Genomic DNA, 14,856 nt, shown 5'->3' with positions numbered 1-14,856 from the left:
ACAAAGTATTATCTCTTTTATTTCAAAACTCATATTGTTTCCATTCAGGTACCTGTCTGGTAGCCCAGGTTCTTGGCTGGGGCAATATGTGGTTGTAGCTGATACCTTGATGTGATCAGAGCAGGGCTGGCCCAGGCCCTGCTACCACAGCCGTTACAATGTTTGAAATTCTTGCTAAGGAGAAGTAACCCTGAAAATGCTTAAAAATACATTACTCAAAAGCATAACAGAAACACTGCATAGTTACCTACCATCTCACAACCTTGGAAAATCCTCTGTTTTAATTTCTTTAATTTTTTTAATGTTTATTTATTTGGGGGGGGGCACAGAGAGAGAACGAGACAGAATCTGAAGCAGGCTTGAATGTAGGGCTCAAACTCACAAGTTACGAGATCATGACCTGAGCCAAAGTTGGATACTGAACCAACTGAGCCACCCAGGCACCCCTCCACTGTCTTAATTTTTATTACTTTCCTTCCTATTCTTCACCAGTTGTAAACATGACTTTTACCAAGTTTCAGGGTTTTCTCCTCATGTATTCTAAATATTTTATTGTCCTCCCATAATTTTTCCCATGATCTATTTTAATCCATTGGATGGCTATATCATAATTTATGAAAGCATTTTCCTATTTTGAGTATTTAGGACTGTTTGCTATTCAAATAATGCTACAATGAACATCTTCATGTACATAGGTTTTCTGTTTCCTTTCCTTTGGATTATTTCTTCAATATAAATCCCTGATGTGGTCAGATTATAGGGCTAAAGCATATGGTCATTTCTAGGGCTCTTGAAAAATATTCCCAAGTTCTCTATAATACAGGTTTCCTGTATTATAATTATTCATATTACAAATTAGAATTATTACAAAGATTTACAGTTTTGATAGGAAGAAAACTCTTGCATGGTTGCTAGCTTGTGTTTCTTTGATGGCTTGTGAGGTAGTATATTATTCTAGAAGCAAAGATTGTTATGTGAAGCTGCTCTTTGGGGCTGTTTGTGCTTCACCTATGTAAAAATCATGATCTAGGGCACCTGGCTGGTTCAGTCAGTAGAGCATGTGACTCTTGATCTCAGGGTTGTAAGTGTGAGTCCCATGTTGGGTATAGAGCTTACTTAAAAATAAAATCTTAAAAAGAAATCATAATCTTTCTGGTTTCTCCCAGGTCTCCCTCCTCCAAGGGGTCTTATCCTCCTACCAAAAAGTCAGACCACTCTAAATTTGACCTGGCAACCAATATTTCCAAGCTCAGAAGATGACTTTTATGTTGAAGTGGAGAGGAGGTCTGTGCAAATGAATAGTGATCAGCAGAATATCAAAGTGCCAGGCAACTTGACTTCAGTGCTACTTAACAATCTACACCCCAGGGAGCAGTACATAGTCCGAGCCAGAGTCAACACCAAGGCCCAGGGGGAATGGAGTGAAGATCTCATCGCTTGGACCCTTAGTGACAGTAAGTAACTCATTTGGCTGCAGCCTTGCCTGAGTGACATTTGGCTACTGCTACTTGGACTTAGCTACCATCAAGTCAAGGCTTTGCTAGAAATCATAAAAGGCAGTTAATTGTGAATGGAGGCTAATTAATATTCCACCTCAGTATACCAAATCATTTTAATAACCTTTAATGCATAAGAAATCCCCATGTATTTGGATTTGCAATAATTTAGGCAGGACTGCTAAAGTTTACCTTTCCTTGGTATGGAGTTATGCATTAAGTAAATTAATAACATGAATAAGGTTTTCTAGGGATGGTTAAATTTGTTAGAGGACAGTTTTCAGGATTGTCCTGTTTTTTGGGGTACCTGGGTGATTCAGGTAAGTGACCAACTTTAGCTCAGGTTATGATATTTGCAGTTCATGAGTTCAAGCCCTGCATCGGGCTGTCAATGGTCAGCACAGAACCCGCTTCAGATCCTCTGTCCTCCCCACCCCCTTATCCTCCCTGACTTTGCTTTCTCTCTCTTAAAAAAAAAAAAAAAAAAAAAAAAAAGGATTGTCCTATTTCTTTAGGCACACAAATGCTGGTTATTTAGGTCTCCCCTAATCTTAAAAGCCAAAATAACTTGGCTTGAAAAATCTTCATAATAGATAGTTCTTGGGGTTCCAAAATATATTTGAGAGTGATAAAACCTCTTTTCTTTCAAAATATTCTGCAGTCCAGGATTTTCTCTAGTTCAAACTGGTCATTTATAATTAGTTGGGACTTCTTGGGTTTCTTGGTAGTATTGGAAGTTTTTCATCATTAAGCAAAGAGTTCTCTTTTGCTTCACTGCATTAGAACTGTATCCATGCCTTTTGGGGTCCTTGGACAGATTAAATATTTCTTGGCCACACCGACTACCGCTTATATTAGGGCCATGCGGTCTCTTGCCAACACCTGATGTCTGAGACGCTTCTGCAGCTGTGTGCCGACTTCCTCAGTACCGGGTGTAGAAACTGGCTCTGTGTCTTTCCAGCCACTCTCTTGTATCAGTGACACGTGAAGTCATCTGCTTTGTCAGTGTTCAGGAATTCTTCATCATTTTGTAAAAATTCTGTGAAATTTAAAAGTCACTGCATAGTACAGAGCATAGTACATCAAACACTTACATTCCTACCACCCAGAATGAACTGTTAATATTTTGTCCTATTTACTTTCAGCCTTTTCGTTCATTTGTAGAAGTAATAACACCATACAGTCATATCCCAAGCCTGTTGGAGCATCATCTCTATTCTCATTCTATGGTCTGCTCCCCAGAGATAACCCAGTTATGAGTTTGCTGTGTATCTTTCCATTCAAGGTTGAGTCAACTCAATATGTTAATTTCATCCATAAGTGTACATATGCATACATATCATTCTTCATCTTGCTTTTTGGAATAAACATTATGATTTCTGTATTATCCATGTTCCTTTGTTTAGGTCTGGTATATCCCTTTTTAACTTCTGCATAAATATTCTGTTATGAGTGTATCATCTTATTTATCCATTTCCTTTGAGGTGGCATTTAGATTATCTGTTCTTTTCTTTTCTTCCTTTTTTTTTGAACTATCCCAAACAATGATCATCCATTATACATATCTCCAGGTGCATAGGTGTGAGAGCTTTTCTAGGAAATATGTCCAGAAGTAGAACTGAGGCTCTTTTTCTCTAAAGTGGCTATTCAAAGTGTATGATGTCCAGGAATATATGAGAACACCATCTGTCTTATATCCAGCCCTGTATGTATATCTTTTTCCCTATATCTATCTGTCTATAGATAGATAGATACATATATCTATGTATTTACATATATCTATGTATTTACTTCTACACTTGATGTTGAAGACCTTTTTATTTTTCCCAATCTCAAATGTAAGTAATAATTTCAATTTTCTTTTTCTTGGTAACTAGCAATTTTGAGCACCTTTTCTTGGGCATTTGGACTTCTTCTTCTTTTTTTTTTTTTTTTGATGTACTTGTTGATACATTTTGCCCATTTTCTATTGGTTGTCTTTTCTTACTGATTTGTAAAAAGCTGTTTATATAATTTGGATACTATTCTTATTACACACATTGCACATATTATTCTCCTAATCTGTTTATTTTCACCTTGTCTGTGGTGACTTCTACTCCACAGATTCTTTAAATTTTGAAGTAGAGACCTTTCAGTATTTGCCTTTATGGTTTGTACTTTTGTTTCTGAAGTATTCTCCACCCCAAGTTCATAAACACATTCTCTGTATTTTTTCTAGTAATTCTAGTTGTTTTGCTTATTTAGGTCTTTAAAATATAGGGGTACTATTTTGGTATATTTTTAAAAACTGTTTTATTTGAGAGAGAGGCAGAGACATATACAGAGAGAGAGAGAGAGAGAGAGAGAGAGAATGAGAACAAGCAGGGGAAGAGCAGAATGAGGGGGAGACATAGAATCCAAAGCAGAGGTGTCAGCACAGAGCCTGATGCGGGGCTCAAACCCACAAACTCTGAGATCATGACCTGAGCCAAAGTCAGATGGTTAACTGACTGAGCCACCCAAGTGAACCTATTCTGGTATATTTTAACCATTTTAGTTTTAATCTTATTTATTCACATAAAGCAAGCTAATGGTCACAATACCATACTTTGAATAGTCCCCCTAGTGACTTGTGATGCTTTCTCTATCATATGCCTGTTTCTCATATTGGTTTTGCATCTATTTCTGGGCACTGTTTTAATTTCCACTGATCCCTTTTTTTAAAATAAAAATTTTAAATGGTTATTTATTTTTGAGAGAGAGAGACAGAGTACGAGCAGGGGAGGGACAGAGAGAGAGGGAGACACAGAACCCAAAGCAGGCTCCAGGCTCTGAGCGTCAACACAGAGCCCGGTGTGGGGCTCGAACTCACACACTACAAGATTATGTCCTGCACTGAAGTTGGATGCTCAACTGACTGAGCCACCCACGTGCCCAATATCTTTCTGTTTTTGATCTGTGTGTGTGTGTGTTTGTTCCTGTACCCTTTCCAACCTGTTGAAGTTACTGTAGGTTTATGAAATGTCTTGATAACTGTAGAGTGAATCACCATTTTCTTTTTCAAAGTTGTCTTAGTTGTCCATTCAGTATTCTAAATAAATTTTACCCTCATTAGAATTTTAAGTGATCAAAGTCATAACATCAGTACATAGTTACAGGGCTAATTGAGAATGAGCTAGCAGTCGCTGAACGTGGACTTACCTTGGGAAGCTACTTGGAATGTGATGAGGGTGAGAGGTGTTATGCTGATGGCATAGAGATGTTAACTGGCAGGGTAGCAGCTGCTCGCTGTAAGATCAGGGGATTAGGGCAAGGAGGATGTGGATGAGAATATTTCAGTTTTAACGGAAGTAATTTGTTAATATGCTATGTTTTCATTGGCTGATCACATGTATAGATTATTCAGAAATAAAACTAATGCTTCCAGTTATAAAGCTTATGTTGGTGCCCAGCCTAGCAATTTCATCTGGTCCAAGTGTAAGGAGTGGAATGAATTAGATTTGGCATATGGCCCCAAACATATGTAAAAAGAATATATGTGTGTAATTTGTTTTGTATATGTATGTGCAGAGTATATCATTTGACACTGAACAATCACTTTGTAAGGAAATTAGAATAGGAACCATCATCACAGTTATCAGATGAGGAGCCTGAGGCAAAGGAAGGCAAGTGACTTGACCAAAGTTATTAAGTTAGCAAATCGTGGGGTTAGAACTTGAAATCACATATTTTAATTTTATGTTTTTTTCATTTTTGCCAAACCAGGATACCCATCAGTCTCTTTGGATGGGAAAATGGACAATTTCAAAGACATCACTTCTTGGAGAAGTTCATTTTGCAGTCATATCCCAATTCTAAATTGTTTATGTTCTGATTAGCTCTTCCTAAAGTGTTTTAAAATCTGATTTAGAACCAACAGGTAAACTGCTAAAATGTAGATTGCTGTATTCAGTCTCACTGCATTTAAATCACAAATCTATTAAGCTAATCCGAAGGGTGACTTCTTTCACCCATAATGTGGATAAATTGGTAGACGTTGTGCTTTTTAGTTGGGATCAAAATTAGCAAGTGTCTGCAAGGCACTGCTCTTTTTTTTTGTGACAGGTTTCGATCTACCACTCATTTATCATGTTGAATTTTTTTTGAGGCAGAATTATATAAACATTAATCATGTATTAATAGTAGTCTGAAAATGGTAAGAATCCAAATACCCTCTCACCTCCTTATGGAAAGGAAGAATAGTCTATATTTTTATAAAAATATACAAAATTTTGCTACTGGAGGCAAAGGAAGTTAAGACATACTGTTGATGAATTAATTGTGGTTTGGGATGTAGAAAGTGGCCATCAGATTTAGGAAGGCTTAAAATCCAATATTTAATCCTCATAAATTGCCACAGTTACCAAAGGAATATAATCAACATCATGGAAAGAAAAAATTTAGAAGGAAGAAGAATCTCTGAGAATTTAGGATAGAAAGAACATACCTTAAGACATTTCTCAAAGGTTCTATTTTGCTTCTAAGTCATAACATTTTACGGAAAGACAGTAGTATATGGGATGAAGTGGCCTGGGTCCACTACTTACTTACTGGGACCAGTACAAGTCCTTTCAGTTTTGAAGACTCAGTTTTTCATCTCTAAAACTTGGATAATAAAAATCTCAGCACTTCTCACCTACCTATGTGGTTATGAGGGTCAACAGAGAACCTACATATGGAAGCACCTTGTTAACGGTCTCGCAAATGGAAGGTATAATTGACACCAGGGCCAAGACCTTGGATTCCTTCTTCCATGGGGTCATACAGTGTAGCTCTATTGTATATAATCAGCGACATCCCTCTTGCAGGAGCCCCTTACCAGACAAGTTTGAGTGAAGGTGCAGGGACAGTTCTGTGCAGAGAACAACATAGAGTCAAGCAACCCAACCTTTTCTCAGAACTGATTACCCTTTCTAAATCCAGTGGTTGGTAGACTAGACAGGTATTTACATATGATTATTTCTGGAGATTATCAGGAAAGCCCCACTGTCTTCACATCTGGAACACCTTAGAGCCTCTCTTTCTCATCCTACTCCAGAGCAGAATGTGGTCTCTCTTTTCCCCAAATCCCAGTCACACTCTGTCTATTAAGTCCTTGACATATTTTTTTATGTATACACTGACTCTTTACTGCTCCATAAATACATTTAGGGCAAGGATAGGCTTTTTGGGACAGTGGCTAAGACAATGGACTGTGGAGTCAGACTGCCAGAAGCTGAATCCTATTTCTTCTACATAATTGCTGTGTCACCTTGGTCAAGTCACTTCACCTCTCTAGCTGAATATTTGTGATAAGAGGAAATGAGTTACTGTATGGAAGAGCCTATATAAATGTCAACTCTCATAATCTTTCTATTCTCCCCAACATCAAAAACAGTGTAATATATGTTTGTGGGTAACAGAATTTGAAGTCTTAATTTAATGCAAGGAAGAGCAAATATGTGATTTATGTATTGTTATTTTTCCTGTCTTATGCCATTTTGTCATGTCTGCACGGAGTCCACTTCCAATTGATTGGGATTGCCATCTCAGAAAACACCTATTTGCCATTCATGGTTTATGAGCTAACATTAAGTATCTCTTAAGAACATAATCTAAGAGATGATAGTGTATCCTAAGTGAGTTAAAAAAAATTTTTTTTTACATTTCTAGTTCTCCCTCCTCAACCAGAAAACATCAAGATTTCTAACATCACAGACTCCTCAGCCATGATCTCCTGGACAATCTTGGATGGCTATTCTATTTCTTCTATTATCATCCGTTACAAGGTTCAGGGCAAGAATGAAGACCAGCACATCGATGTGAAGATCAAGAATGCCACCATTACCCAGTATCACCTCAAGGGCCTAGAGCCTGAAACAGCTTACCAGGTGGACATTTTTGCAGAGAACAACATAGGGTCAAGCAACCCAACCTTTTCTCATGAACTGATGACCCTTTCTAAATCTCAAGGTAGGTAGAGTGGACAAGTATTTACATAGGATTATTTCTGGAGATTATCGGGAAAGCCCCACTATCTTAAGCTATTTACCTGATATGTATGTCATGGGACATAACTCATTTGTCCAGATAGGCTTCACCATCTCTCGATAGGTTCTTAAAATGAAAATGCCCCTGGGAAGGAGTCCCTGTTGGTCCATTTTCTTTCGTTAAGGCTTAGACTAAATTAGCCCATCGCACTCTCTTTCCAGCACTGGAAACCCTGAGGAATACGAATTTGATTCCATGGAAAAAGAATGTAGAACCTGCTTAGTGGAGGCAGGCCTATGCTGGTGCTTCAGTGGGACTCTCAAAGATTCACCCCCATTCTTTCTCAAATGAACTCCTCTTTTAGCTCGGATGACACTATGCTATTCTGAAGTGGTTTTTTTTTTTTTAACTTTTTGGGTCCAAGTTATGATGTCTCCACATCTACCATTAACCCCCACTCCACTGAGAGTAAGCTCTTTAAGGTAGATGGAGGTCCCTCAGAGTGCCAGGCACAGGATGCCCAAGGATTGTGATTGATGACACCTGTTGAATTTAGTTGAGTGAACAAGGGACTCAGGGTGGGGAAGTGGGGGGGGGGGGCTGCAGCTCCTGGGGCACCTTCCCTTTGAATTCTGTCTGCAGTGGCACCTCCCAGCCCTCTTCCCTGTGCAATAAGTGCGAGGGAACATAGAGTGATATTACATGGAAATGTTGGCAGATTTATAACCTGGACTAGAGTTTATTTTTGCAGAAAATCCAAGTGGTAAAAACTTTTGGTTTCAAGGGCTACCTAGGACTTAAGAAATGAAATGAAACATGCATATTTTCAATGCTGATTTTTGGAATATTTTTGAAATGATGAGTCCACCAATTACAGAAAATTGGAGTTTTCAGATGACATGCTTAATAAATGCATTCATTTTATAATTTTTTTTTTTGTTTAGGTAAAATGTGTCCAGGTCCTAAATCCAAGCGCTACATGAAATAAAAGCAGAAAAATAAAAAAAACAGGACATAAAAAACCCACAAAATCCATTTCATTCCAGACATGTCTTTATGCACCCATGGTTAGAGACAGAAGGAAGGAAAGAGAGAATCACAAAAGAATACTTGTAAGAAGATGGTGTCATGCTCTACATACTGTTTTGCATAAAAATATATTGCATTTAATTTTATTTGAGTTTAAATAAGGGAAAGAGATGGAAGAATTAGACCATAATCTTTAAGTTCATTTTGACGTGAGTCCTAAATTTAATGGTTTTTCTCTTCTGTCTCTCCCTCCTTCCCCTCCTCTTTTCCTTCATTCTACCATTGGTATTCTCAGATTTTCTTCATAAGTTTTTTAAATAAGAAAAATAAAGCAAAATATCTTAGAGACTCTAAGCTCAGCATCTTAGGACAAGAGAGCTTTTCTAGGTGGGGATATTGTGCGGGGAACTCTAGCTACTTGCCCAAAGTTCTACATCTAGTTAGTAATTTTTTCCTATTGTTTGACAATGTGCAGCTTCTTGGGCTTCTACTTGGAAGTAAAAGTTGGACAAATAATGAGAAATAATAATTAGCACTTTTGCATTTTTTTGTAGGTCTTATAACAACCCTGTGAGTCATACTCCTCTCCATTGAGTTTCAGAACATATGAATGAGTAGCCCAAGGTGCAATTAGGTGGCAGAGTCAGGGCTACCAGGATATTTCATTACCCTGCGATGTCTCCCATAGGTCTTCTTGCCCTATCTCTCCAAAACTAACCCTGCTTCTTCTCCTGTGTTCTGCGCAGCACCAGCAGACCTTGGAGGCGGGAAGATGCTGCTTATAGCAATCCTCGGCTCAGCTGGAATGACCTGCCTGACAGTGCTGTTGGCCTTCCTGATCATGTTGCAATTGAAGAGGGCAAATGTACAAAGGAGAATGGCACAAGCTTTCCAAAATGTGGTAGTGTCTCATCTTCCTACTAACTAATACATATAAGTCTGCATGTGTGCAGAACCTTCACTTGAAAGATGTGGACCAGGAAATTGACTTTTAAAGCAAGTATTTTCCTTTGGCAGGCCTCATCTTCTTCTTGACTTCCATAATGAAATGGAAGATAAGCAGCATGACTATAGAATTGTTGTCCAAACTGGAACAATTGTGAGAGTGAAAAGCTTGCTCTTAGTAATTATTCAGGAAGCCAGGCCTAAAATAGGCCCTAACAAAATGAGATATATGGTCATCCTAGTGATAAATCACCGGGGAGACTAATCTTGTTGTATGAAGAATTGAACACTGTTGGTAAGGAAGGACATGAGTGTGGTCAGGCCTCAGTGTCATGGGTAATGATGTATTGTGCTAGAAATATCCTATTTCCAGTTCCCATTTACTACTTCTAATATCTTCCACAATCTTATTATCTCTAAATGTACATGTGTGTATCTCCATTCCTATGTACCCTTAAGTCTGCATAGTTCATAATGCCTGGCACTGCCTCATTCTTTCATCTAGAAATTTTGACCAGTAACCAAAGTTCACAAAATTATACTTGACCAATATACACCCTGTTTGAGTCCTTTGGTTTTACTAGAGCCTGAAGGTTTTTCTAGTTTGTGATCTCAAGCAAAATGAATTTGTACCCAGCTTTATCAATTCCATATATATAACACTGAGTACAGTTACATATTCCAGATGAGGAATGTCCACACATCACTGAGATTCCCCTTGGTAGAGGACAAGGAGAGCTTTGTTTTATGACTCCCTACCAGAAGTGGCTCCACTCAAGCTGTTTCTGGAGAGGAAGGGCCAGCAAAGGGCCATGGGAGCTCCTATGGTATTGTTGCTTTGTCTTTATATGTGCCAGCCTCTCAAACTCAAGAGAAAAGGTGATGCTGTGTTGGGCTTTGCTGTAAGCCTCTGTCATCCTGGGGCCAGAACCTGCTACAGAGTGGGCTTGAGAGGTTCTAAAGTTTAGGATAAGCCAGAGTGAGTGAGTAAGAGTTAAGAATAGATCAAGACTAAGCAAGAAAAGCTCTCATGGTGGCATGGCCTCTTACTGCCCCAGATAGGATCTCTGTGTTCTTTTCCAAACAAGAACTGAGTACCTGCTTATTTCACAGCTCAGTAGAAACTCAAGTGTGACTAACTCAGGGATGTGCCATCCTGTGGCATTCCTGCTGTTATTCCCCGCTGCCTTGCTCTCTGCAGACACTGCTAATCAATTGCAGCATGTCTTCCCCCTGATGCCTGGAATTTTCCCATGAGGCTCTAGACAGCCTGTTAGATGAAACCTGTTTCCATCTCCATTCTAGAACTAGTTTCTTGTTTCACCTGGTATGGATACAAACCAGAAGTAGTTATGCATGCCAGAATTATGAAAAATCCTGACATAAAACCTTTAAAAAATGTTTTCTCCAGAGGGAAGAACCAGCTGTGCAGTTCAACTCAGGAACTTTGGCCCTGAACAGGAAGGCCAAAAACAACCCAGATCCTACAATTTATCCAGTGCTTGACTGGAATGACATCAAATTTCAAGATGTGATCGGGGAGGGTAACTTTGGCCAGGTTCTTAAGGCGCGCATCAAGAAGGATGGCTTACGGATGGACGCTGCCATTAAGAGAATGAAAGGTCAGTGCTTGGCCACATCAAGTCAGCATTTCACTTGGGTGGGGAGAAAACTTGACTTCCTGTTGAATCTTTGCTCTATGCTCTTACATTATTTAAACAAAAAAATTGGCATGATGTCAGAGATAGCTGTTCTGTGCAACTGCAGGTGGTATTTCCTTTGAGGTCAGTTGGTGACAGGGTCAGAACATAAACATGAAGGCATGAACTATTTAAATGCCACTGTCTTGACTTGTTATGATGTGAGAGTACAGATTCCCTATCACACACTGCTCACTTTTGGGGGAGCGTTGGTGTTTTTCTTAATGCAGTGGTTTTCAAAATTGAGCATGCATCACGATCACCTGGAAGCCTTGTTAAAAGCAGACTGTTGGGGCCCACTCTGGGTTCTACCTCAGGAAATCTGGAGCATGGCCAGAGGATTTGTATTTCTATTTAGTTCTCAGGTGATGCTGATGTCAAGGTTTGGAGACCACACTTTGCAAACCACCATCTTCAGGGATTATCTGCATCAGAATTCCTGGAGACATTGTCAGAAAGACATCTATTTGGCTTCTCCCATTGCTGGATCTACTGTATTTGAGTTTCTGGGGTGACACATGAGAATCTGTGTTCTCAACAAACATGCTTCTTGATTCTTCTGTACCCTCAAGTTTGAAAACCACTGATCTAAGGTCATAAGAATGAAGTATTTTCCAGTCGTGTTCATATCAAGACTGCTTGGTGCCTACCCATCTAACAAGATGGCTAATAAACATCTGAGAAGGCAGAAGGTCTAGTTCACTAGCAGTACTAGCTGTAGTCTCTTCTGTGAGAAGCGACAGGTCATGCATGGCTTATTAGAGAAACTACAGGGCGGCTTTTATAGCATCAGGGCGCGGAAAGCTGCGTGTCAGAGCAGGGATATAATTAAGTACTGTTGTGGGTCAGCTTCACCATACGGGCTCTCTAAGGTTGCTGTTGGGTTTTCCTCTTTGACAGCAATATTGAGCACAAGAGTGGAATTAACCCCAAATCTCATTAAGTCATCACTGCTCTTTGCAGCAGTGTTGACAGAAAACAAAATGAAATAGTGTCAATGCTTAGAGATAGTAGTATATTTCAAACACACACATACACATGTACACACACAATCTTGCTTAGCATCCAGAAATCTCTTTTCTGATTTGCTACTTTAGTTACAGGGGGTTAGTAAGAATAGTATGAGGAGAAATGGTGTAGAATCTTGTAAAATCAGGGCTTTTAAAGTCTGATCTGAACCTGATGGTCTCATGCCCATACAAAGAGGTAAAATAGCTTAATGGGGCACCAGGGCAGAAAATGTCTGCAAGGAGAATGATGCATCCAAAGGAGGACAGATACTGAAGTATTATAAAGTCATTATAAAGAACTTCATTTTAAATATGCTCCCAAAGCATCAAACCACAGGCTTATTGTGGTATGAACAGGGTATCTGACTTGGGATTGCCTATTAGCTAGTTTTATGTGTACCCTCAGCCCATATGAAACATTTCTGTAATTTCCAAGGATGTTCAGGCAGGCACTGGGCCACCAGCACCCACCAAATGCCACCCATCCCCTTTGCTACCCAACATTATTTTTCAAAAAAGAAAAAAAGCCAAACATAATAGTGCTCTGTCACCAATCAAGGCTGATCACATTGAGCCTTCCTTCAGCCTGGTTAGTACCTGGTGGTTCTTCCTCTAATCCAAGTGGTAATGGAAAGACAGGATGAAAAGAAGAAAAACAAATACAGTTCAGTTTCCTGACTATCAAGCAACTTCCACAGAATGCCATTGGATTTGAGGGTTGTTTTTTTAAAAACAGGACTTGTTTGTGGAAAACCAGGTTAAAAGTATTATAATGAAGGAAGGTGGGTGCATTCCCAGTGTTGTTGTACTGAAGCTTTGGTTCTGTTTCTCAGCACATTTGTTGCTGGACAGCAGCTTCAGCCAGAACAGCTGAAGTCTAAAGTAGAGGCGGTTCCATCTCTGCCAGGTCATCTCACTGGGTGTTTGAGAGCTTAAAGAAGAAAACTTGAGAACTGTGGTTCTCAACCAGGGGTGGTTTGCCCCTTGCGGAGGGCATTGAGCAATGTCTGAATACATTTTTGGTTGGGCTGCTGATATCTAGTGGGTAGAGGCCAGAGATGCTGCTGAACATTCTACTGTGCTGAGGACAGCTCCCAGCAACAAAGAGGTGTCCGCCCAAAGTGCAGTGGTACCAAGTACTCTTCCTAGAGTACTCTCTGATTTCTATACAGTTTTCCAGAGCTGATGGTGACTAAGTACCTCTGAAGGTCCTGGGGAGTGAGAAGGGTCAGTTGTTTCTAAAGAGATCTAACAGCGAGAGATCACAACTCTTGGCTTTATTCCCAGAATATGCCTCCAAAGATGACCACAGGGACTTTGCTGGGGAACTGGAGGTTCTATGTAAACTTGGCCACCACCCAAATATCATCAATCTCTTGGGAGCATGTGAACATCGTGGTAAGAATCTCTTTTACTGTCTTTCCTGCCAGAATTTTTTTTTAAACAGGCACATTCCATATCGAAATTAGTAAATATAACAATTTTAAAAATGCTACTCATTTTTAATAAATAGTTTATTGTCAAATTGGTTTCCATACAACACCCAGTACTCTTCCCCACAAGTGTCCTCCTCCATCACCACCACCTCTTTTCCCCCCTCCCTCTTCCCCTTCAACCTTCAGTTCATTTTCAATATTCAATAGTCTCTCAAGTTTTGTGTCCCTCTCTCCCCAACTCTCTTTCCCTCTTTGGAGCTACCCATTTTTTTAAAGTTGCAATTTGATTCCAAATGTCTAGCACCATTTATAGCTTGTGATGAGGCTTGGCAGCTTTTTGGAGGTAGGTCCCAAGGCTGGATCTTTGGCCTTCTACTGTGGTTCGCCATTACTGCTCAAAGTACCCATGGTTGCTGTCCACTCTCATCCTTGCTGATCTGGGGTTTCCTCAGCTAGGTGGGTTGGGGGAGCCTTCAGCATCAGGAAGGGTGAAGTGCATTGGCTCTTCTGAATTGTCTATGTTTTTTCCTCCAAACCCAAGACACTGATACTCTGAATGTTAAATCCACGAATGCCAACAATCTACTGTAATAGGAAAACATCAGTAAGGGCTAGGATAAAATAATAGTAATTGTAATTAGCTTATATCTAATAGAACTTTATTTTTTTCCAAAACAATTACTGGTACAATTATGGTGGAGCTTTATAACTATCTTATGTTGTACATATTTATTTTTTTTAATGTTTATTTATTTTTGAGAGAGAGAGAGAGAGCATGAGCAGGGGAGGGGCAGAGAGAGAAGGAGACACAGAATCAGAAGTAGGCTCCAGGCTCTGAGTGGTCAGCACAGAGCCCAACGTGGGGATCAGACCCACGAGCTGTGAGATCATGACCTGAGCTGAAGGCGGATGCTTAACTAACTGAGCCACACAGGCACCCCTGTCATACATACTCTATACACTCTAAAGTTCAACTTACATTATTAATTTAGATATTACTGAGTACTTCTATGGGTTTACCTCTGCATCCTACCTGGGTTTATAATTCTGAATCTATGCTTAAATTTAATTCCTCATGGAAAAGTTTCCTCCCACAAAAAAGCTCCACACAGTAATTATTTACAAACTTGACAACCTCTTATTGACTCTGAGGCACAAACACTAACAACAGAAGAGAGACTACTTCCTTTTCCTCAATTTATTAAACTAAAAATACTGGGGCTTCAAACAATATATCATGCTGTGATCCAAT

The 14,856-nt window shown here is 39.5% G+C and overlaps 1 protein-coding gene across 2 annotated transcripts in view; it reads left to right on the top strand.

Annotated features, from left to right (window-relative positions):
• Positions 1-14,856, top strand: part of TEK (TEK receptor tyrosine kinase) — a 103,700-nt gene that overhangs the window by 76,141 nt on the left and 12,703 nt on the right. Inside the window, exons 12-16 of one of the 2 annotated variants that reach the window (XM_029920923.1) lie at positions 1,167-1,454; positions 7,167-7,466; positions 9,260-9,411; positions 10,870-11,080; positions 13,456-13,566. In XM_029920923.1, the coding sequence (XP_029776783.1) occupies positions 1,167-1,454; positions 7,167-7,466; positions 9,260-9,411; positions 10,870-11,080; positions 13,456-13,566 (1,062 nt within the window). Of the gene's footprint in view, positions 1-1,166; positions 1,455-7,166; positions 7,467-9,259; positions 9,415-10,869; positions 11,081-13,455; positions 13,567-14,856 lie in introns of both variants that reach the window. The other variant, XM_029920922.1, reaches the window with a different exon arrangement.

This window comes from Suricata suricatta, chromosome 13 (assembly GCF_006229205.1).
Source record: "Suricata suricatta isolate VVHF042 chromosome 13, meerkat_22Aug2017_6uvM2_HiC, whole genome shotgun sequence".
In the NCBI taxonomy this organism is placed as follows: domain Eukaryota; kingdom Metazoa; phylum Chordata; class Mammalia; order Carnivora; family Herpestidae; genus Suricata; species Suricata suricatta.
Note: the sequence above shows the minus strand (reverse complement) of the source record. Positions and strands in the feature narration are given on the sequence as shown.